The 25,080-nt window shown below is 43.1% G+C and overlaps 1 protein-coding gene across 3 annotated transcripts in view; it reads left to right on the top strand.

Moving 5' to 3' along the window:
• Positions 1-20,309, top strand: part of PRR5 (proline rich 5) — a 100,964-nt gene extending 80,655 nt beyond the window's left edge. For all 3 annotated transcript variants that reach the window (XM_005526991.3, XM_088055791.1, XM_005526990.3), the window contains 2 exons: positions 16,334-16,472; positions 19,149-20,309. In XM_005526991.3, coding sequence (XP_005527048.1) covers positions 16,334-16,472; positions 19,149-19,699 — 690 coding nt within the window. In that variant the 3' untranslated portion in view covers positions 19,700-20,309. The remainder of the gene's footprint in view (positions 1-16,333; positions 16,473-19,148) is intronic.
• The last annotated feature ends 4,771 nt before the right edge of the window (positions 20,310-25,080 follow it).

Raw genomic sequence — 25,080 nt, forward strand, 5'->3', positions numbered from 1 at the left:
AGCACAAGGTTACAGTGGTGTGACAGATCATTCCAGCTGTGTGGACAGTTCTGCCCAGTGCCCCCAGTTATGGCTTTGGCATGAGCAAAGTGCCTGGCCATGGTTATGGTTTGGCTGAGAATGACCATCCATCAGGAAGAGGGTGGAAGCTGTGGCGGGACTAGGCAGGTACACAGAGAGGGAACTTTCTTTTGAGAGTGGATCCAGAAGCCTCTGGTTTGAAGTCATTAGGCAGAGCCTTGTGCTTTAGTGCTTTCTGATCCAAATGCAAAGCAAAAACTAAGGAAGTATCCTTGTCAAGAGGAAGAACCATAATTTAGCCTGGCTGAAATCTGTCAGAAAAGTACTTCGCAAAATACAGTTGTACTTGGAGTGGCTGTTGCATAAAACCAATTAAATTTCTTCTGAGGAAGCTGAGAGCTGTCAGCTTCTTCTGTGACTGGACAGCAGGTATCTCCAGTCCTCCTTTATTGCTAGACAAGAATCTTTATGCACTGGGCAGTGTATAAACACAAGGAAAACATGGTCTCTGCACTAGAGATTGTGCAGCCTGATACATGAGAGAGTCGATGTATCTGGAGGGACAAACGAAATTGAATGGCAGGAAACAAGGAGACAAATACCATAAAAGTGATTTTATGAATGTTAAAATAATAATATATCACTGACCTCAGTGGTCAGAAGTCCCCTAGAGGCCTCTTTGTCCCCTTGTTGTAGGTTGATTGTTGGGCTCCAACAAAAAAATACATCCCTCATTCCTCCTGTACCACTCACAAGCCTTGTTCAGTTGAAGAGAACAAAACCATGCAACAAGCAGTGGGATATTTCCATTGTTTCTCCTATGAACATGTGAGAAAAGATGTCTAGGCAGTATGAAGCAGCTCTGCTAAAGCCCTTGTGTCATAGAGGTGGAATGGGGCAATGGTTGACTGAAAAGCTCTAGAATGTGGTTGTACATAGCCATGCTGATAATGTTTAAAACAGAAGCAAGGAGAAGACTTGCTCCCTGGAGATGGCTATGTGATATTATGTGGGTTAAATTAAAGCACTAGCCAGCACTGAGGGGAAAAAAACCAAAATTTTGTTTCAGTAGCAAGTCATTCATTTCATGTCATGTTGTTATAGCAGTCTTATTGCCAAGAGGTAGGTCAGGGCATCTGTTGGTTTCCATTGCATGGAGTTCTCTATGGTTGTTGTAAGAATTCTGAATACGGCTGAATTTTGCCAGAGTGTGGAGTTGCCATGTCCTTGGCAGATGATGGATGAGGAAGAGTCAGCCTTCAGAGCCACTCCTGATGGCTAATCCTAATCCACAGACTGTTTGTGTTTGGGGGGTGCACTAGCTGTGAACTCAGATTTTGTATGCGGGTATTTCTTTGCTTTCTCCACACACTGGGTTGCTGAGAAAGGGCATTGGCTCTAGATCCAATCAGTTACTTTCCAAGTATTTTTAATTGGCAAAGGCTTTTTTATTGAAGTTAAACTGTTATGTAGGAATGTGTTGCTTTCAGCAAAGCTTTTGCAACAAGCCAGGAGGGCTGCCTCAGGCCCAGACTTCCAGGCTCCTGGACTCCTGAATACTTCTGTATTCTAGGACTGCTGGAAGCTCAGCCTCCTCAAGAGTAACTGCAAAGTGTCAGGATAGACAGGTGACCTGCTGCTTTCTGGCTCACAGGGATGAGTAGTGGTGATAAAAATGGTGTTGCTACCAGAAATAGCAAAAACTTTTAAAAATCCAGAAGGCGTAGCTGACGTGTCTGCTCTGTCTATTCAAGTGTATTTCAGAAAAGCAGAAAATTCTTGGAGTGGATTCAGTCACCTTGGAAGGATGAAGCACCTTGGAGGATGCTCATTAATGATTTAAAAGGGGAGTGTGACTGAAAGGCAATGTCAGAAATCCTCACAAGTGGGTAACAGAAGTCACATTAATGTTTGTGGCTCTTCAAAAGCTTTACTTGGATGTCTCTTCAAAACAGTCTGGATACACTGAGGGAGTGCCTCCCTTTTTCTCTTTGAGTAGCTGCCTGAAAATAAATGTTAGATGGATTTTCTTAAAATAAATGAGAAAACACCCAAGGCTGGGTAGAAGTCTTGAATGCTCAGACTTAAAAGTCATCAAAAGTTCCCCAGCAATGTTATGGTTAATGTTAAGGTTAGATGAGCCTAAAGTGCATAGATCAGCAACAATTTCAGGAGGGAGCCTAAAAAAATGAGAAGATTTATTCTCTTGGACATTAAATATCACATCTTATTATTTGGCAGCTCATAGGTGATCTCTGCATGGGGCTGCGCATGCATTTCCATGCATATGTGTATTTGCCAGTGAATGTAATGTGACAGTCCTAAAGCATTTGTGAGTGAAGATAAACTAAGTCCAGCTCAACTGTATTCCATAAACAGCTCTTCTGATATACTTATCTTTGTGTTGATTCATTTTTTCAGTTGTTGGAAAATCACAGGAGCTTATTTGACTGCTCTGGCCTGTGCCCAGGGGAGTCACTTAGGTGGGAATGGGACAGCCTCTAGCCCTAAACATATAAAAGGAAGAAATGCATGCCATTTTTTTTGTTGGGTCTTAATTAATGAACTTTCTGCTCAGCTTCTGCTGAATCCTAAGCACTGTATTTAAATCCTCAAAGTAACTTCCTTACTTTCAGTAATTAAATATCTATTTACTAGTTCTTATCTGCTTTTTCTTTTGCCATCCCATATAAAATGTTTAATGACAGTTAAAAGAAACATAGGACATGGGATATCTGTAGGTCAGGCAAAGACTAGCCTGCTTTTAGTGTTTGGTCCTTTCTGGAAAGAAAAATCCTATTGCTGCCTATCCTTGAGTAGCCAAGCCATTTGAAAAACTCACCAGCTGAACACAAACCATGGCTGGGTGTTTTGTTTTCCTTATCTTTTGTCTGTGCCTCAGTGCCACCAGTGAAAGGAAGGAAGAGACAGAACAGCTTCTCACACTGACATTGACATAATTTGGCACTTGCTGGAGATTAAAATGAATATGACGGGATCTTTCTTTCTGAGGCAGTAACAGGGATCTGAAGTGCTGACTTCTGTCAATATGACAATGGCAAGCTCCTCTGCTTCTCCCTCCTGTGACTGCTGTTGCTATGAAAAAAGCAAGAGGTACAGGCTTTACCAATATGCCAGTGCTTTAGCATAAAATGAAGAGAGGAAAAAATAATGTGAGGCAATGCTATCAAGGGTTCATAACAATACAACCATGAATTACGCAGTTGCATCTATCCAGTATGTGCAAAAAGGATACCAATGCCTAAGAATAAACATGTAATGCACAGGGCACAGCTTTCTGTGATTGTAAACTGGTATAAAATTATTAACTAACAGGGTTATTCTGACTTAATATAAGAATGTGTGATATACAAGTCCTCCTTTTCCCACTTAGTTCCGCCATGAGGTAATACCTGTTCGCAAACACACATAATATAGTCTGAGAGGTTTCCCAAAATTGAGTCCATTGTGAATTCTCTGCTCTCTCTGCTGGGCTCAAAGAGCTCTCTCAGAGGCAAACTTTGTTCTTCCAGCTTGTTCTAGTCTGCAACTAGAACAGTGTTGTTCTAGAAGTGTGACTTCTGTTTTTTCCCAGCCCAGGCACATTTTCTTGTTTTGCCTTTGGACTGTGGCAGAGGAACCCCCATGGGGAAGGGGGCACACAGACTTCCAGCAGATCAGGTCAGCTTAATCAACACAGGCTTCATCAAAGCAAAATTTAGTCCCTGCTTGAAGCAATTTTGATTCTGTTTTGAATCTATTTCCTAAAGGATAAATAATGTCAGAGTTTTGTGCTTGGGATGAAAATAGCATGAGTCATCAGGGAAGCCCAGGAGGAAGTACCCAAAGTTTTCTAGCCTGGCAAACAGGGCTAGAAGCAGGAGCAGGTACATCAAACTCTCAGTCCTTGTCTCTTGCTCCCAGTTACTTGGATGCAGGGGATTTCATTACTCAGTTGTCTCTCCAAAATGGATCAGTTGATCTTGTAATCCCTTACAGTGAGTTTACTCAGCACTTTTATGGGACTTGAAGCTCTCAGATGTAGAGTCCTCCAGGAATACTGAGCCCTGCTGGAACTAGTAGATCATGTGCCAGCAGTGTACCCTGGCTGAAAGGAAGGCCAGTGGTATCCTGAGCTGCTTTAGACAAAGTATTGTCAGCAAGTCAGGGAGGTGATCTTGCTCTTCTGCTCTGCATTTGTGAGGCCACACCTGGAATGCTGTGTGCAGCTCTGGGCTTCACAGGACAGGAGAGACGTGGACCTCCTTGAGAGAGTCCAACAAAGCAGTGTGAAGGTGGTAAAGGGACAGGAGGAAAGACTGTGAGGAAAGACTGAGTGAGCTGGGGCTGTTCAGCCTGGAGATGTCTCAGGGTTATCTTATCAATTGTTATAAATACCTGGAGAGAGAATGTAAAGAAAATGAAACCAAACTCTTCTCAGTGGTGCTCAGTGTCAGTGAGCACAAACTGAAGCAAAGGGAGGACCTCTGAACATCAGGAAGCATTGTCTTTGAGGGTGACTGAGCAGAAGGATTCAGCATTGCATCATCTACCTCCTAAACAGGGAAGCTGCAACCACACAAGAAAAGCAATTTGCAAAAGTACCAAAGAGATCCATCCTCTCCTCTGTTCAGAGGACTCAGTAGCTAAGCTGCTTCTTTATTTCTGGAAACTAGTTGTTCTATCAGTTATTGACAATCTTCATCTTGATTGTTAAATAATTTCTAGCACAGATTGGTTATGCTTAAGGGCTGCTGCAAAGTCCCATGCAGCAAGTTTTACATCCCTGTTTGCTAGAAGCACCAGCATATCCTCCAAGAAAGCCTGCACTGAGCATGCCCTATTTCCTTTCTTTGCCTGTGCATTTCTCCTGCTATCACTCTTAGAAAAAAAAATGTTGAGTTTAGTTAACTTTTAGGTCTGAAACTGCATGGCTGATTCTATGCATTGCATTACCCTTGGTGTCAGGTTAGCAAAAGCTAAGAAGAATCCATTATCACATCTAATACTTCCATGAGTTTACTCACCAGTTTGCGTTGACTGCATGTGTAAATGGAGGCTGGATATTGCTACACAAATGTAGTATAATACTGCTATATAACTTTGTATAATACTGCAAGATTTGCTCTGCAGGACTGACATCCTGGGAACAAGGCAGGCAATGGAGGTGAGAGAGCCCAGTATGTCCTCCTACTTGCGTGCGAGTTCCTGCAGTGGATGTAAGAGTGAGATCTTTGAGTTTTTCCTTAGAGTGCTGTGCATGGGCACTGAAGATGGAGGGCATGTGAACAGGAGACTTCCAGAACGATGCTGTGTGATGCAGTAAGAGCAGCAGCTCCTGAACACTGTGCACTCGAGGAAGGCTTCAGCTGTTGGCAACACTTGCTGCTCCAAGAACTACTGTGGTCTCCTACAGAGCATATGGTGGATGGGTTTAGACAAGGAAACAGTGCTGTAGAGCAAACAAAAGTTGTACATAACTGGCAACAACTCCTGACAACAACTCTTCTCAACCAAGTAAACCATAACTTCATGCCATAGGTTTTCCTGTGAGTAGTCTGTGATTTTGTCTGGAAGATCAGTGCAAATTGGACGATTGGCTGTAATGTATGTGCATCTGTCTCTTCTAAGGAAGATGGAGGACTGCAGAGCTCCATCCAGAATGTGATCCACTGTGTAACTGGGAGCATATGCTGTGTCACTGGTGATGCATGTGGCAAGGACTTGATGACACATTTGTCTCCAGCTCCTCCCCATGGTGATTTCTTGCCTGCCCTGAGGCAGGGTTAGTCTGTATTACTCAGGTTCCAGAAGGTTGTGATGCAGTGAAAGTGGGATAACAAGTAGTCCTGACCTGTAAGGCACTGGTTTCCAAATGCCTCACAAGCAAGGCTGCTGCTCTCTCTTTGACTATGCCAAGCAGCACATCTTGCTATTTATGTGGTCACCAGGGTGTGCAGTGCAGTGTGCACACCCTTACCAAATCTCCACCAGCAGTGTTGGCTGAATAATGTATTTTCACAACTGTCGCAGTGGGGACAGACACGACACTCCAAGGTTCAAGCAGCAATAGCAATCTTTATTCACAGCATATATTTATATGGCTTTCAAAAATCACACATTTGAACCCAATTGGCTAGTAACTTGTTACCACCCCGTTCACTGGTCAATGGCTGCCTGTGTACGTGCTCGCCAAAGATCAGCCAGCATCTGTTCCTTGCAGTTAAATCCTTCCGCTTTTCAGTGCTTTCTTCCTTAAAGATGTTTACTTCCTTTTCTCATGAGTACAGGCTGATCAAGTCAAGGACAGGGTTTTGGGAATTTGGCAGTATTGTGAGATGATTCAGCATATACAGAGCTTTGCCCACCCTACTCTGTGGGGTTTTACCACACACAAAACAGATATTCTGTGTCTGCCTTGTGACTTTTAATTTCAGTTTTCTTTGGGAGTGGTTAGGCAATGATTATTATCCAGTATGTGTTAGATTATCATCATTGCCTGAGTGTTTTCCTTCTGTCATATTGAGTTTTCCTTTTGTCCAAGGAATCTGCTTCTTTTTAGCAGAAAATAGTTGCATTTCTTAGCTGTTTGCCTCTGTGGTTAAGACAGGGCAGTACATGAGGCCAGGACCTCACTTGGCTTTCAGACCTGACCCTGTAAATGCTTCTGACATTATTTCCTTTCACATTGTTCTAGGTCAGGACTGTTTCAGCATTTTTTTTGTAGACAAGGGTGAGTCCAGCCGTCAGGGGTGCCCCTAGTGTCCCCATATGGAGGATGCTCCAGCAGACTGAGGTTCAGAATGTATTATGTGGCCATGAGCTGAGCCATACACAGTCACTTCTTGTCCATGAGCAGAGGTCTTTCCTCTTTTGTTCCATTAAGTACAAAGAGTGATCATTGCTGAAACGACTTTGTTAAATAATCCAGAAGTTTTCCTTTTCCTTCTTTCTTTCCTGAGTTCAGAAGTTGGTAACCTAAACACCAAGACATGCTGTGTGTCCCTTAGTGCTGTGTCTGTCACTGGCAGGGCCTGGGGCTTGGGTCCAGAAGGTCTGGTTTGTTTGTTCCCCTGGGTCTGGAGGAACACAGATTTTATTTATGTTTTATTTTATTCTTTTTTATTTTTCATTTAAAAGCTATCCAGCAGTTTGTCAGTTGAAGCAGAAGACAATCCTTTTCACCAACACTTACTCATGTACACATGCTGATCAGCTGAAATGTTAAAGCTCAAGGTGAGTGCTCCAGCCCTTAATCAAGGACCAGTCATTGATTTAGCACATCCACAAGTTTCTGATGGGCATGAAGTAGTTCCTCCATTGCATCCAGTTTTTAGGGTACCTTTAGACACTAGAGATACATTTCATTGTATAATTTATTAGGTAAATGGTCTTTTACTAGTCTGTGCTATAGAGGGAAGTGAAAAGCAACTGAGCAATACTTCCATTTCTAGGTGTTACAGGTGGTGGGAATTAGTCAGAACTGGAAAACACAGAACTGTGACCTTTTATAAGTACTCAGCAAAACACCGAGTTACTGCTGGTCAATTAAAAGCAGTTTGGGTGTTTAATAGTTGTTCATGATGATTTTCATAGTCAGATGAGTGAGGAGTTACTTGAGGCAATGTGTGTGCAGCTGTCCAGGCAGAACTGAAGCAGCCTCTGGTAAAGGTGAATGCAGTGAGGATTATGTACCAGAGGAGCTCAGCAGATGTTAGGGGGCTTTGCCCATGGACTGAAAGAGGAGCTCGGGATGGATGTGGGGTATTACAAAACAGAAGATGTCAAAGGGATGAAGCAAAGGGTTAAAACGGAAGGAATCAGGCAAGAGAGAGTGGTGGCTAGATGGAGAACCAGCTAAGGCATTTAAGTGGAATTACATAAGTCAAACATCAATGGAAAGCAGCTGGGTATCAACAACAGCCAGCAGCCAGGCTTGTTTCTGGTTTTTTGCCATATATGGGACATCCCTTTGAGGTGTGCCTGATGGTCAGAGGATGTGATAGCTTTAGCTGTAGCTCTTTTGTCTGCAGCTGTTGAGAGTTCTGCGCTTAGTTATCTGGTCTTGTGCATTGCAGGATTTTTAAGGTAAATAATTTTTCCATCAGTGTAACCCCCCAGTTGCCAAGATTTCAAGACAGTTGGATGGGGTGGTGAATATACAGTTCTTCTGCTGGTGGCAACCAGAAGTACTTAAGAAGAAAATTTCATCTTCTACATAGTGCTGTGCTAGCAAGTACTTGTGAACAGGCTGTAATTCCCAGAGCAGTGGGGCAGAAGCTGCTCCATGATCCAGGAGCAGGCTCCCGTGTAGTGGGTTGGATGCCAGGCACACACCAAAGCCTCTCTTATCACTCACCTCCACAGCTGGACAGGGGAGAGAAAATATAAAAAAAGTTCAGATAAGGACCAGGAGAGATCACTTACGAAATACCGTCACAGGCAGAAGAGAGTCTAATCAGAGATATTAGTTGAACTTGTGGCTAACAACATCAGAGCAGGATAATGAGAAAAAACATAAAACCTTAAAACACCCCTCCTTCCTAGCTCTACCTCCTACCCCAGTGGTGCAAGAAGACAGGGAATGGGGGTTATAGTCAGTTCATCACCCACTATTTCTCCTGCTACTCAGGAGCTGCTGCACCATGGGGCCCTTCCCACAGGAGAGAGTTCTCCATGAACTTCTCCAGTGTGAGTCCATCTCACAGGCAACAGATCCCTGCAAACTGCTGCAATGTGAGTCCATCCCACAGGCAACACTCCCCATCAAACTGCTGCAGCATGGGTCACCCTACCATGGGTACAGTCTTTCAGGGACAGGCTGCTCCAGCACAGGCCCCTCTCTCCACAGGCTCCCACAGGGTCACAGCCTCCTCTCAGGCATCCCCCTGCTCTGGCATGGGTCTGGGTCTCCTCCATGGGCTGCAGGTGGATCTCTGCATACCCATGGATCTCCATGGGCTGCAGGGGCACAGCTGCCTCACCATGGTCTGTGCCTTGGGCTGCAGAGGGATCCCAGCTCCAGTGCCTGGAACACCCCCTCCCCCTCCTTCTTCACTGACCTTGGTGTCTGCAGAGTTGTTCCTCTCACATATTCTTACTCTGCTCTTCCCCAACTGCAATTACAACTGTGCAAAAACTTCTTTTTCCTTTTTTCTGAAATATGTTATCACAGAGACATTTACCACCATTTCTAATTGTCCCAGCCTTGACCAGTGACACGTTTGTCTTTGGAGCTGCCAGGGACTGGCTCTGCCAGACACGGAGGGAGCCTCCAGCAGCTTCTTGTGGAAGCCACCCCTGTACCCCCCACCCTCCTACCAAAGCTTTGCCATGCAAACCCGATACAGTTGTACTTCATTATTGGTCTGTCTGTGCAGGCTATTAGTGGTGGGGATTTACCATTTCTTTGCTCCTTAATACAGGTAAAAAGGAGATCTGCAGCTTCACGTCCAGTTTTTGGGGGTTAAAAAGAGAGATGAATAAGCAGCAAAGGATGCACAAACCCAGCTACCATTCTGCCATGTGCCAGCTTTCCATGAGACAGGACCATAACATACCCTACCTCTGCTCAGAAGAGTGTGGGAAGCCTAAAATTCCGTATCCTAATTTAGTCAGGCTGTCTAATGATATGTACCTAACTATCAGCAGCCTGAATAGTTTTTTTATGGCTGTCATTGTCTTTGGGGATTACTTCATGTGTGAGTTTCTTACCAGAGCCTGAGGAAAGGAAGTAGCCAGGACCAGGTGAGAAGTGGTGTAGGGCTGGTGATTAATTTGTGGGTTCCTTTGTGACTCAGTCAGAGCACCTCCCCAGTGGGCTGGGCTTGGGCAGCCTGGTTTACAGTCACTTGGAAGTGCTGATTATACCTGGTGAAATATTAGGTGTCTTTTTTAAAGCATAAAATGGAAGAATTTCTATTATAATGGTGAATAAAGAGGCTGGGTGCAGCAATGACCACCTAGTTGCAGAGGGACAGAAGCTGCAGGCAGGTTTGTATCATCCACAGAGTTGGAGTGATGGTAGAATTACTTGCCTGCATATTCACTGCTTTGAGGGAAGAATAGGGTGGGAAAAATTAATGTAATATGAACCCTAATAGGAAACTGAAGTGCAGACTTGTGATTGTGCTTATTTCATTGTTGTGGTAAAATAAAACAAGGACATTTGATGATTTTTAAAACTTTATTTATTTAAAAAAAATAGTGGCAAATTAAAATAGAGTTATTATACTGTTATCAAAATAGAGTTTGTGTTTCTGGCAGCTTTACAAGTCAGGTAGCCTGTGCCTAGATACAATGTTAATAATGGCTTAGCAGTATTTTTTGTTAAAATTTATGTTCATTAAAAAGATCTTCAAAGCACTCCATATTTGGAGAACATTGATGAATATGGTGAATTTTGTGAACATATTTGGTGAACATTTGGTGAAAGTAATGAACACTGAACATGTTTGAAGGTTATCTTTGAAGAAGGACTCTTTACATCCTTAAATGCCTGCCTGAGGTGCCTGTGACTTTCAGACTTTAAAACTTAAAGAAATCCTATATACAGAAAAAATCCTCCCTTTTATGGTGGTGAGGCCTTTGGTTGCCCAAAGAAGCTCTGGCTGCCCCACCCCTGGAATTGTCCAAGGCCAGGTTGGATGGGGTTTGGAACAGCCTAGTCTGGTGGAAAGTGTCCCTGCAGGGGATGGGATCTAATAAGCTTTAAGATCCCTTCCAAATCAAACCATTCTCTGATTCTATCATTGTACATATTGAAAAAGGAGGCCTTATGTGCTTAGGTACAAATCCCCCACCTATTCTTCTGAACATACCTGTTTACTCATTTATTTTTTCCTTTGGGCTTTCACAAGAAGCACTTCTGTCCTTCAAAATCTCAGTAGGAGTTTGTGGTTAATTTACAGAATTAACAGGGATAGCAAACTGAGCAGTTTGGTGCATCCATACTTCTGGAATGATTGTGGATTTGATTTACGGGGTTTTATTCCTAAATACAGGAGAAGTTTTATTTCAGTACCACACTCAGGTGTAGCAGTGGGGCCCATGCACATGCTGGTTCAGCAGATGGGGCAGTGTCTTCACAAAGTAGATACATAAATAACCTGTAGTCTTTAAGGATGTGGCCCTTTTGGGAGTGCTTACATGTTTACATATCAAGACCAGTCATGCATAGGGCCATTTTAATTCATCTGAACTACTACAGAAAATTCTTGGTTTCAAAACCATTTAATTAAGGTTAATGGACTTGGGTTCTGTATTTCATGCAGTAATACATGTCTCTGTTCTTAATAAATGTCTTATTTATTATGTAAATAGTTACATATTCAGGACTCAAATCCTCATTATCCCCATGCCTTTAGAGTAGGGCAGACTCTTGTCATAATATTACATTATAATCCTTTCCAGATGGAGACATAATGAGGTGATTCTTGTTGCATTTTGAAACAGTGTGACCAATGTGATGATTTGATCCAGCAGTTCCACTCTTCCAAAACTACTAAGGTGCTTGCAGATATTTGATATTGAGCTATTTTGGCCCTCAACTGCAAAATGAATAAGTCAGGCAAGGTCTTTGAAAAGAATTTAATAGATACATCTCACTCTCACAGAGAAGCATGAAACTCTCCTGCTAAAATGAGATTGGGTTCATGAAAGGTCACAGTTATCTTTTAAAGTAAGTTTTTGCAGGTCTGCAGAGCAAATACTGCATTAAAGATACAGGTAGAATCTCTGTTTTACTGATAATGCTCCAAGTTTTCTTTTTTCTCCAAACAGTGATAGGGCTTCTTGTAAGCTAAGCAGTCAGCCTTATGACTTGTGCTTTCTTGCTTCATACTGATGTACTGAACTAGTAAGGCATTGAGCAGTAAGTCCAAGAAGAAGCATAAGCTGCCAAAATAACAGGAAAATACTTTATTATTATTACTTTATTGGTGACTTTTAAGTCCTGTCATAATTTTTTCAGAAACTGTTGTGACACACATAACCATCCAAGCTGGCTTAACTCTAAAGCTCATTTTGTTTGCCTTTATAAGCACAAATCACATGCAGATTTGGGGAAGGATCTAAACAGGACTTCATATAGATACTGATGTATGTAGGTGTGCAGATGTCTATACATAGTTATCTATCTATTTATCTATCTTTACATACAGATATATGAAACATTTATAATAACTATCCTCCATTCCTAAACTTCTACCAGAAGTACCTTTCCACTGAATTTGGTGTTACACAAAGAGCATTGCACATGTGACATAGGGGATGGGTTAGAAACCTCTGGTGGGGAGACAGGAGTTTAAATGCATTCTTGGGCCTGGCATCTAAATCAAAACAAGCTTCTTCCAGGCTCCTAAAGCTTGCTCTGAGCCTGCAGATACTTCTCTAGGCTACCTGGGCTGGGGTGATTCATAAATGACAGTGTCATTAGATCATATGGAAAATATAGATTGGGAAAGCCAAAATTGTCCTTGCTGAACTTTGGAATGTACTTGTATTTGGTAAAATAGAGGCCCAGAGGATGCTTGTCATTGAGTCATTGAGTAGCACAGAAAGGAATGCAGTAAAACTTCCGTGGGGTCAGGACAGGATCTGTTATGCTCCTACTGTGACAGAAGCTCCACAGCAAGTAAAAGGTTTAAGGGGATTGCTCCATCAGGCCCCTGCAGGAAAGCTTTAAACAATAGTGAATGCAGGAAGGATGTCACAGGTGATAGAGCATGTTTGTGCCAAGCCACAGAGTAGAAATCAGCACTGGCTTGTGAACACCACATATTTTACGAGCATTCAGTATGTTTTTAAAATAATCCCTTGGAATGCAGAGCTGAGCATTAAAACTAATAGCAGCCTGTGTCAATACTGAGTGGTTTTACACTGTAATAGTAAAATTCAGTGGTCACTTCAAAGGTGACAATTAAAAGATGCTGAAATGAAAAAGAGTTGGAGGTTAGCACTGCTTTGAGAGAGCAGAAATGAAAGGTGAGAGCAAGACTGAAGAAGAAGCTGACGCAGGTGGTGAGGGAGTTGGGTTTTTGAGAGAAGAGAGTGTTTCTCAGGAGCAAAGAGCCAGTGGACTCTGCAGGTGCAGCTCCTTGGCCCCACAATGGAGAGTTGTCCTAGCAGCTGTAGCTTGGGCGTCAAGTCTCCATTCTCTCAGCTTACCACAGGAGCCTATCCCAGCCCAGCAGAGCTGCTGGAAGTCTCCTTATAGCCCTGCAAGAGCAGCAATCCATGCAGAATATAGCTCTGACTTTTGAGGAGTTCATCAGAATACATAATTCACAACCAAAAGAACTCTTCAGACCTGAAGGCAGATAGGAAATCCATCTTTGTTAAGGTGCCACTAGGCAAGGACACTTCCATTACTCATACAGTTCTGCTAGTGGTAGGAGTAGTTTTGTGAGCAGTGTGGCATTAGTGACTTACTGGGGTTGGTGAGGAGCCAGTTTAGTTTTTATTTGTCTCAACACTGATTGTCGTGTGGGGGAGAGGGTGCACATGTGCCACATGAAGGAGACAACTAGAAGATGGGGGAAGCCTTGTCTCTGGGGAGACTTTGCCTGGAAACCATTTCGTGTCTCACATGGGCCAGCAGGAGACACTGTGCTCCCCAGAGAGGCTTCTCCAGTCAGATGGGGAAAGGTCCCCAGCAAGGGACTGCAGTGGATGGTTGGACTGGGCCAGTGCTCTCCTGCCAGCAGGCAGACTTGGGGACGGGCCAGGGGGCATAAAAAGTAACTGCATCACAAGCTCTGGGGGCGTTTTCAGACTTGTTTCCTTGGGGCTTGGTGATTCTGGGGCTTTTTGAGTTGGGGCTTTTTGCGTCTGGGGGCCTCTTGAGCCTTGTGTTTTTGCTTTTGCTCCAGCCTGCTGAGGTCTGCACCTCTGCCCTAGCCCTGGCCTGCCTTTTGTCCTTTTTCGCCCAGGCTCCAGTCTGCCTTTTGTCCTTTTTTGCCCTGGCTCCAGCCTGCCTTTTGGCTCTCCTGCCCCTGCTGGCACTTGCTCACTCCCACATACTCGCCTTCCCTCTGTCTGAGCGACTGGCGGGACACCAGCTGACCTCTGAGCCCCGTGTCCAGCCTGTATCGGGCCTTACCCGTTCGCCCGTCCCAGTTACCGCCTGTCCTGCCTCCCTGTGTCCCTGCCTGAGCCCCCGGCGTCCAGCCCTGGCTGTCTCCGGCCCGGGCCGCTGCCGTGACACCCCCGTGCCCCTGTCCAGGGTTCTGCAGCTCCTGGCCGAGCGCTCCCCGTGTGCGGCCGCCGGGAGCCGCGGGGGCCGGGCCTGCCGGGCCGCGCCGCCCCGGGAGCTGCGCGGGCTCCCCGGCGGGCAGCGTGAGGTGACCCCGCCACATGGACAGCGACAGCGCTGCCCATCCTGCTGTGGGAATGCCCGCTTTCCTTCTCTGCCTGCCGTCTCCTCTCTCCCTCCCCATTCATTTTCCATTTTCCTTCCTCCTTCTCTGTCTTTTCTAGCCCTCTTTAGTAGGACAGCTTCTTTTTTGTTGTTGTTTCTTTTGGGTACCAATAAATAGTTCTCAGATACAAGGTCTTCTCGGTTGACTTAATTCCATTCTAGACCATCTAGTTTTAAAATAACTCCTCTCAGTTCCCCACAATAGAACGTGATAGGGTTCTTTCTCCATAACTGATACGTAGCTACTTGTCTTTCACAAGTATGAAAAATGCTAAAATGGTAGAGAAGTAAATAAAGCTCTACAGTCTGGGTGTGAGAAATGCTAAATATAAGTGGCTTCTGCCACTCATATATGTCATGTTTAGGAGACCAGTTCCAGAGGTATTTAATGTGGGAGCCTGGAGCAGGATGTTCTAAGCCCTGGCCTTTGCTTGATGTGATCATGATGGGATTGTGAATTTGTAGTAAGATAGCAGGCATATTGCCTTTTGGAGGGCTTGACTAAATGACAGCAAGAAACCCTGGAACAGATCTCAATAGGCCAGTGATGACTTGGAAATAATACATGCATCTTCATTAAGTCTTCTGAATTATTCCAGTGTTATTTTTGCCTGGCAGCATAGCTGAGGGCTCATTCTGATGTTCCTTAGATTCGTTCAAGCATTCAGATCCACTGGATATGCCTTTGTGCTCAGATTTGTATTTGTGGCTGTCCCAAAGTTTTTCAGGACATAGCACATCACCAGAAATTATTTGTTATTTTAAAACTACTGAACTGGAATTCAAATTCTGTCCAAATTCAAATTCTCTCCAAATTTGAATTCTCCATTGCCCATTATTAATTTTCCTTTCATAAACTTTTATCAACTGACAAGGCAGCACTGAGGCAGTGCAGCAACCAGGGGACGGAGTCAGCCATTCAGAAACACATCTGAGAGTCACCCTAGACTCTGGCTGGTGAGTCATACTGAGCTGTGAACACATCCTGAACGTCAGTCCTTTCACATGCTGAAGGAAATGTTGCAATTTTACTCATCTGATCTTTATATTGCTCTCAGGAGGCTTTAATCCCAATGAGTTTCTTTTTACAATAACTCAGGAACACATAAAATCTCCTAAATTCTGGCAGAGTTCTTGCTGAGTATGGCATTTTAGGATCTTAATTCTGCGACATGATGTGTTGAGCACATGAAAATATGAATTTGCTCTGCATTGTAAGAGGCATCCTACTCATGAGTGTATGGGGCTCTGCAAAGTTTTTCTGTCACCTCTGAAGCCTAATAAGTCTCATTGTGGGTGGAAGTAGAGAGTTAACAGCTAAAGACTAAACATTTTGCCTTTGGGTGACTCTTAGCATGCTAATTATAATGCAACTTTTGCCTGGAAGATGATAGATGCCAGGGGAAGGATGAGGAAAGAGAACAAACTTCTTTACTGTAAATATTGGTTGTTGAAAATATCCTGGAAGAAATATTTCTGAGGGTCTCAGCTTCACCTTTTTCTTAGTGCTGTTGGTATTGCTGGGATGGCACTGACACCCTGTGGTACTAGATGCTGTCATTCAGGAAGTCACTGTAAGATTGCAATAGCAAAAAGTCTAGGGATGTATTTAGTTCCTCTTCACAGATCATCCTCTATCCTTCCCTGAATGCTTTGCAATAAGTAGGATGTACTTTCCTGGATTTAAATGTCCTGGAAGTAGCTCTGGTCTGATTGACATCTCTTAGCTTTACAGAAGAGGAATCAGCTGTACCAGCAAATGAGGATCACATTGCAGAGCACCTTTGCTGTCACTCAGTGAAAATGCTTGTTCTTCTCTGGTTGCCCTGGTGAGCCAGGAGAGCTTGTGATTGAAGGGGGCAGTGCTCATCTTGGGTATTTCCTCTTTTTCAGGGGGTTCATGAGTCGAAAGGTGTGACTGAAGATTATTTGAAACTGGAATCCCTGATCCAGAAAGTTGTTTCTCCTTACTTGGGCACGTATGGTCTGTATTCCAGTGATGGACCCTTCACACACTCTGCCTGTATCTTGGGTAAGAACAACACAGACTCCATTTGGCACAGCACAGAGGACTTCCCAAAACCTTCCTCCATGCTGGGCCAGGGCCTGCACAAGAGGTGACTGACAGAGCTTACATCAGCCTTCTTTTCTAAAACCATGCTCTGCAGAGTCACAGTGAAACTGGCAGTGGCAAAAGATGAAAACAGATCATCATCATAAGAGTGCTTAGTAATAAAAATCAGTAAAATGAATCTAGAATGTGTTTAGAATTTCTATTCCACCATGTAGCAAGAGAGCTTTAACAAGGATGCTAACACAGGATGAACAGTGAGAGGAAGAAGCAAGAAGCCACTTCTAAAGTACTCAGTAGTTCATTTTCCTTAGTGTTCATTAGTACACAAAGATTGTACAAGGCTGTTAAAATTAGGGAAGAGCACAGGAATTTGTCTTAGAGAAGACTAACACATAAGCCTTCAAACATATAAAAGCTTTCTGCAGAGTAGAAGGTAATCTCAATGGAGATGAGAAATACACAGTGGGTCTCACATGGCAGGGGGAATTCATATTATGTGGAAGGAAAAATCCCTAGTTTCATGTGAATTTCCTCTGGAGGTTATTGAATCTTCAGTGCTGAGACACTTTTTACCCGTCATGTACATCAGCATCTGTAAAGAGCAAGGGAGAAATGTGGGCTGGCCTGGTGGCAGCTTGAGTTCCCTTCAGCTTAATTTCTGATTCTTGGAGCTCTGAAGCCTTTGGTGACTTCTGTGATGGCAGATTTAGCCAGGATGAAGGTGGAATATCCTGTATGGCAATGCAGTCTGTTGAAAATACAAGGGGGATACTGCCAGTGTAAATGAAAAAGGAAATGTGGTAGTACCTGAGTATTTTATTGTAAATACTGGGGTGGCCTGCCTGAACAGGGCAGACAGAAGGGAAAATAAGTTCAATTGCCCATTTTCTCTGTAGTCAATTCAGTCTTGCTTGTCAGAAATGGTCAATAAAGTAATTGATTTTCAGTTGAAGCTTAATGGCAAAATGGTTGTGTTGCAGCAGGTTGAAGAAACAAATGAGTTTTACATGAATAAATAGAGGCTGGTTATTTATGGAAAATTGTTCAGGATTACTGCTTTGTATTCATTGCTTGCCATTAAAATGCCGCAAGCATTTAAATGGTGCCCCAAATTGACCTTTTTTAAATACAACCTTTTGTACATCAAGATAGAAAAAATGCACCCAGAGAGAATAAAGCACCAGTGAAACGAATTGTTAGTTAATAAATGTGTTATTACATGACTGCAGAAAATAGCAAGGTTTTGGTGGGCTGGGCACTTCCTCTTGCAGCAATACTCCTGAAATGGGTCTTGCTGTAATCACTGAACCTGGATCCAAGGGAGCTGAGTGTGTAAGTAGCTGCTTCTGTTAAACTAATGTATCTAATTCTCTTCAGCTATTTTGCTAGCATGTTGCATGTTTTGACCAGAGTTCATAGCCCCAGGAACCTGTTTGCCAGCTCAAACTCCTAACAAAGAAAAAGTCCTAAAATTAACTTGGATCAGATTGTTTCACTGCTGAAGCAGATACAACTGCAAAATAGAATCTTAAATACAGAAATTGGCTTTTTTAGTAGTACAGAATATGATCTGTGTCCAGGTAAGCACTTAATTACACAATAGCATAATTTTGAGATTGGAATATGTAAAGGATATTGCAGAGCTTGCAGGGAGCATATACCAGCATCCTGATTTAAAGCAGGCAGTATGCAGTGGTTGTTGTTGACTTCCAGAGGGTAATTTGATCCCCTGCTCCAGCTGTGCCTCTTTCATGGGATGGCAAAGTGAGATTAGCAGAAAGAAAGCTTCAAAAGTGAGACCTATTATTCACACAACTTGTTCTTCTAATAGCAGGAGTGAATCTGAGCACTGAGACCTGCACAGAGTTTGAGTGGTGGTCATTTTGCTCATGATGGTCATTTTATTCACACTGTCAGGACACTCCAGCACTAAACCACTGCCAGAGAGGGAGCTCCATGATCACCTGCTGCCATCTGCTGCTTATCTTTTGGGAAAATCCCACTTGGTTAACAGCATTCAGGCAATCACTACTTGATTGAATGCAGATTTTCTCCCCCATAAAGAGGTTTCTGTGGGCACTGCCCTCTAGTTAACATTTTCAGACACTCTTGGTGCTCTCCCCCATGTGGTCTCTGAACAATACTTGGAAAGTTTTTCCAGAATTAGTAGAAAAACTGCATGTCTTAATCCTCAAGCTCCAAATTTGAAGAGACTTTATTTTCCCAGGATGGGTGGAAAAGTTAAATTTCAGCTACTGTAGATGACTAATTACTTCTATGGCCTGAAAAAAACCAAAATTGCACTTTCTGTTCTTGTCTAAATGAAGTAATTACAGCTGTATATCACCTCTCCCACTGAATTCACTGTTTTACTTCAGCTGCTGAAGTTGTGTGATTATAAGAGAATCTCAGTTACTATTTGTAAAGATAGATTTGGGGTCTTCAGTATGCTAAAGAAATCTAGGAAATCTGAAGCCTATGAATCTACAAAAACAGCAAAATGTCTTCTTCTAGAAAAGTTTATTCAAGAAAAGCTTATGAATATTCAGGACTTCACATTTCTTTTGAACACTCATAATTATTAGTACCATAATAGGAGACTTTGCAGATATTACTCTGGATCTTTGTTTACAGAGAAGCGGTTCTTCAGACGTTCCAAGTCGGGTGACATCCTTGCCAAGAACCCTGTGGTGCGATCAAAGAGCTACAACAATCCTCTGCTGACACCAGTGGCTGAGTATGAAACTGAGAGCATAGCTGCCAACGGAACTGGCATCCGAAGGCACTCCGTCTCAGAAATGACCTCCTGCTTGGAGCTCCAGGGGTACTCCAACCTCACCACCATCATGGACAACGGTTCCAAGAGCTCCATGACAACCATGAAAAGCTCACTGCCAGGAGACCAGGAGAGGCCGAGCACTGGGTCAGTGCAGTGCTCCAGCAAACTCAGCACAGCTGAGCAACAGAAAGGACTCTTCCACTCAATTGGCGACCCACACAGGTCTTTTGAGCTTGACAGAGACACTTCCTTACTTCCAGTTCCCTCTTCCAGTCCTGAAAACATAGTAGATCAGATTTTGGAGTCAATCGACTCTGATTCTGAAGGCATTTTCATTGATTTTGGCCGAGGCTGTTCCAATTCATCAGCATATAATGTGGATGTGAGCAGACAGAGCATCATGTGAAGGATATTAGGAGACAAACTGTGGGGTTTAATATTATATATGGAAGTTATTAAGGCAGTGAGTTGGACTGTGGGCAAGCTGTCTATGCCTGGGCAGAACCTTTGCCAGGTTATCATAGCTGTACTGAGCAAACACAGGTTTATAGCAGGTGGGAATCTGCTGAGGTGGAAGCAACTCCAACCACTTCTGCCCATCCCTGTCACCCTGCAGATGGATTTCCTATTTCTTTATAAACTTAGGGGTTCACAAATTCACAAGTGTCTGGTAAAATACTATTAGTGGTATTTTTCCTGGACAAACACTGCCAGTGTTTGTTCAGGAAAACACTCAGCAAATAGCTGTGCTCACTTCTAATTTTCTGAAGAGATTTCCTGCAGATGATGGGTTGTTCTCTGAACCGTAACACCTCAACCAGAGCAGAAACATATCCTTTAAAAAAAAAAACAAACAAACACATACACACACACACACACACACACACAAAAAAAAAAAAAAAGGCTGTGGGCTTTCATGACACAGAATACAATAATAAAGAAGTCTCTTTTAATCTTTTTCTTGTACATCCTGTATGCACTCCTTTGCCTAATGGTGAGTTAGAGTTCTTGAAGAAAGGCAAATAAACAGAAATATGCTTCCTGATGTCACACAATGCCTGGTGTCCCATTTTCTGTTTTACTGTTTCCTCACCCAGTACCTTGTGTCTGGGAGAGTTGTCTTAAAATCAGCTTTCAAGTCTGTATTAATTTGCTCTGAATTAGGCACTTCTGAGACAGTGGCAATTCTGAGAAATCTGTAATGTCAACTCCTGAAGCATCTGTATGGAGAGATTCCATCATAATTCAACTTAATTGTTTCGTAAAGAAATGAAAATATGGCCTCTCAGGGGAAATCATCATTATATATTTACATTCTTATGGAAATACCATAATGTATCCGCTGTCAGTTATGGTTTTGGGCAGTGTGAACCTTGCAGCTCTTCCTCTCCTGAGCACACCCAGCTCTTTGTTTCTCCCTCACAGTACCATGGTGGTGTAAGAGTTGGATCAGTAGTTTTGCAGAGGATTGATGCATGTGATATTAAGGTGAAGTAGAAATCCTGCTGCACAATGCAGTTTTGATCACGGGGTTTTGCCTCAGTGAAGGCCACTCCATTTTGTGTCTGTGCTTTGGCGGAAGGAGTCAGTGGATATATCCTGAGCTGCTCAGCATTGATCTTGGTTTGGTTTGGGTAGTGCCTTGTGTTTTGCTCAGGGGCTGTTGAGCTTTGCTTTATACTTGCAGTGCTGACCCCAGCATTTGCCACACTCTTCCCCAGGCTTTGATTATGTTTCTGGACTAAAAGCTGTGCTTCTGACACCATTTCCTTTGGCCTCACCATGTGTTAGCTCAGTCTTTTGCTACCACCCTGCTTCCCTGCTCAAGATTTCAGCTGCTGGAGAGGTGTGCAGGTTCCCTGTAATGCAGAGATTTGAGAAGCCCAGAAGCCATCTGAGGGCCTCCCGCAGAAATGAGGCAGGGGTTTGGTGCCTGTTTTGCTTCTCCATGTTGGGCAAGTTCAGCTGTGCAGCCTGCCCTACAGGTAAGAATTTAAGTTAGATCATATTTAGAAGTTTCTCTTAGGCAGAGATAAATAATTGCTTCTAAATTCAGAAGTCTCACACTTCAGCCAGAGAACTCAGGATGTGGGGCAGAATCAGTGAGGAGGGACTAAAAACCAACTGTCTGAAATGCAGGTGTGGCACAATACACCCTCAGAGAAAGCAACTTCAGGGCCTGGGGGGGATCTTTGAGGTCCAGTAAATGAAATGGCGTAGGAAGCAGGCTATCAGACTATCCCTCTGGAACTGCAGCTAAATTTAAGTTTCAGATTACCAGATCATCCATTTGGTCTCTCCCTGGCCATGGCAATGCCTACACAATCCCACAGTGGTGCTCCACAGCACATTCAAGAGTATGTTGGCAGCTTGCTCAATCTGAGGTTTATTCATTTTCTACCAGTGGGTCTTTAGCCACCCTGTCCTTGCTGATGAGCCCTCAGTCTCAAGGAGCACTTGCCTTATTTGGCTGTGTGGAAACCACAGGAGAGAGTGGAACTATTGCTGAAATTGGATCCTGTGTATGATGGGAGTGATGATTTCTGAAAGTGTCCCAAAGTGGTACAAGCCACCATGCTGGCACCCACAATCTCCACCCTCGTTCCTTTTGACAAACACTGTTCTGTTTCCTAAATTATTATTTTATTTGGAGAAAAAGCATATCCACAGTCTTGTTCTAAGGACACAATGCAGGGGAGGAGAAGATAAGATTCAAACTCCTACATAAAAAATATAACCCCAGACATAAAAATACAGTGGATCAAGGCCTCTGCACACCTTCTTCCCTCAAGGAACTTTAAATATTTTAAGAGTCATAAGCATACTTAATTACTGGGGAATGTTTAAGCACAGTTTCAATGGAGGAAAGAAGAGGACTGCAAGTTCCCACTGAAGCTTTTGCATGGTTAGTGCCTTCTGCTCTGATGGAAGATATTGAATCCTCTTATGTACTGTCAATTAACTAACTTTTCCCACCTTGCACACATGAAGGTAGTGAATGAAAATCCTCCTCTGTTTTAGGTTATTTAGAGATTGGGTTCAAGACAGTGACTGCATTAAGAGATGTTCTAACAGCCACCTCAGAAAACCTCAAGAAGGAAATAGCCTTGTCTTCAGTGTTTCCACTTGTCCAAGACAGACTGCCTGGCATGGGTTCACTTCACCTTCTCACATGCACTGTTAGGGGAACTGGCTGTCCTGGGCTACTGGGCCATTGCAGCCAAGCACATCCAATCAGCTTTTACATTTCAAGCTCTTAGAGTAAAGTCTTCAAAGTCACAGCTCTAGCAGCAGCATGAGAAAGATATAGAGGCTTTCATTAACAGCACTTAGGCTCTTCAGAAGATAGAATCCAGGCTACTTCACTAGGACTACCCTGGAGAAGGACAGAAAAGAGAAATCCAACCTAGCCTCACCCCCAAAACTGTGATTACCAGCTGTGCTAGGGATAAATAAGTATTTAAAGAGGTTGGGTTCACTCACACCTACTGGGATTCATTCCCTCTTGTTGGGATGAACTGTGAGTTCTGCTGAGCTGAAGTAAAAGGCTTATAATTGTCCTCGTTAGGATAAAGAGGTCCTCAGTTGGCTTCAGTTAACATAAGTTGCCCTGATGTTGCTGTAATGGAACAGGCTGACTGACCTGTGGTTTAGAGCTTGCTGAATTAAATTTGTCACAGGTAACAAATGTGGTATTCACAGAAGTGCTTTGTCTGCAGCTCTACTTCTGGGAAATTTAATGAGTAAATAAGGAATAAATGCATTTTTACTTTCAGGGTTCAAGCTACACTTCCAGGGCCATTTTTTAATTAAATAAAACATTATAAACTCAGCAGGCTTGCTCTGAAGACCCTGAAAATCACAGAATGATTAAGGTTAAAAGGGACCTGCTAGTGGGGTCATCTGGGACAACCTCCCTGCTCAAGCAGGATGAAAATATATGACGTTCTGTTCCCTATTCCAACGGTGATAAAGTGGAATTGTTGTCTCTTCTTCAAGTTTATGTTAAAAAGTGTAGGCAGATGTGATTGAAAATTGTGAAACTGGATGTGATGGTCTTACTGGCCAAGCCCAGTGTTCCTTGACTTTAAATGCTGCACAGACATGAGACTACCTAAATTTGTAATCCTCCTACTAGTAATCCCAGTGCAAGCACGTCAGGGTTATGGAAATCTTATAGACAAACCACAGTCATTACAAAGGAGAAACACACGTCTAAGAGAATGGTGCAGGTTCTTGTCAAAATATATTTATAAAGTGATGGACTTTGAACTCTTCAAGTCCTGCTGCAGGGCAGTGTCACTTGAGCTTTGCCCTAAAGCGGCATTCTGAATATGCCAGTTATTCCTCTTCACCCTTCCACTGTTACTGTGGCACTTTTTGTCTTAATCCAAGAATCAAAAGCTGTTCTTTCCCTGGTTGGGACAGGTTCCAAAGTCCTTTGAGAGGTAATACAAAGCAACAGATAGCACTTAAATCTCCTGTCATATGGCACTGCTGGGTTAACATTAAGTAAGCAAAAGGAACTGGGAGTCTAAAAGAGATTAACCTAAAGAACAGCTCCTGAGCTCTGTGGAGAAGTAATAAAGCTCCCTGGAGCACTGCTGGAAGTAGCAGAATAATTGGCTGCAAATAATGCTGTCCAAACTGAGGGCTTTTTTGTCACAGAAATGGAGAAAATTACTTTCATTATTCAGTTAGCTCCTGGCACACTGGTTTCAATGGTGCTTTTGACTAAATCTGAACCTCTGAGGCACACAGAAGAGTTGTGTGCCAGCTTCTAAGACCATTATACAGACAGTGAGTATGTTGAAGTAACTCATATCTCTACAGTTCTGGTTAGAGATGTATGGATTGCCTTTACTAGGATAATATGCTGTAAGAACATCTTGAAAATTAAGGTGTCAGAAATTCTTTAGTGTTATTTTAGAGTTGTGGTCTGTAGAGGTGTAACTGTCATTCCAGATCTTTGAGAAAAGTACCATAATTTGGAGGCAGGGAGCAGAAAATCAGATATCAATTGAGCCAGCAGTGCTGCAAAGAACATATGTAGCCATTTGAATAATACAAAAATCCTTGCCATCGTACTCTCCAAGAGAACAAAATACTTGGTTTGCAGTCACAGTCTTGTTTGCACCTTTCTACAAAGTCAAAAGGACACTTTTAAAATGAAAATAAATCTGTCTAAAATAGAATAAAATCTGAAAATAATTCTATCTGTAATAAATCTATCTGAAGGTCCTCAGGCTCTGCCTCTGATGTTATCTCTGGGACCTCTGGGGGATTGAAATTATACCAAGAGGTTGAATTCCCCTAGGTATTGAGAGAAGTCCCAGAAAGTGGTTCAAATATTTTATGTGGTCCCAGAATACTACAAACAAGTGGATATGAACTCCCCCAGATGCTGTGCAGTTGGTCTAGTTGCTCCACGGTTAAGCTTGGCTTCATCATTTAGACTAATGAGTCATCTCTTTGTATTTGCCTTGCTTGAAGGTCCTGCTTACTGTTATTGCCCTCAGAAGGCATCACTTGGAGTGACCAGCAGAAAGGAGCTGGCTTTGATGTGCTATCTCAGTGTCATAATGTTGGAGTTTTAGGAGTTCTCCTTTTGGTTTGCTTTTTTTTTTCCCTCTTCAGGAATTTTTCCCAATACATGTTGCTAGAAGACAATAACAACTGGATACTTAACAGAAGACAAAAGTTGTCAGCACAGGGGGAGGGGCACAGCTGGCTACTCTCTCTACCTGAGGTTTCCCATGCAGTGAGGAAAACTGGGTTGGGTGCAGG

This window comes from Pseudopodoces humilis, chromosome 5 (genome assembly GCF_049639895.1).
Source record: "Pseudopodoces humilis isolate 2021_Gansu_Grassland_sample_001 chromosome 5, ASM4963989v1, whole genome shotgun sequence".
NCBI lineage: Eukaryota > Metazoa > Chordata > Aves > Passeriformes > Paridae > Pseudopodoces > Pseudopodoces humilis.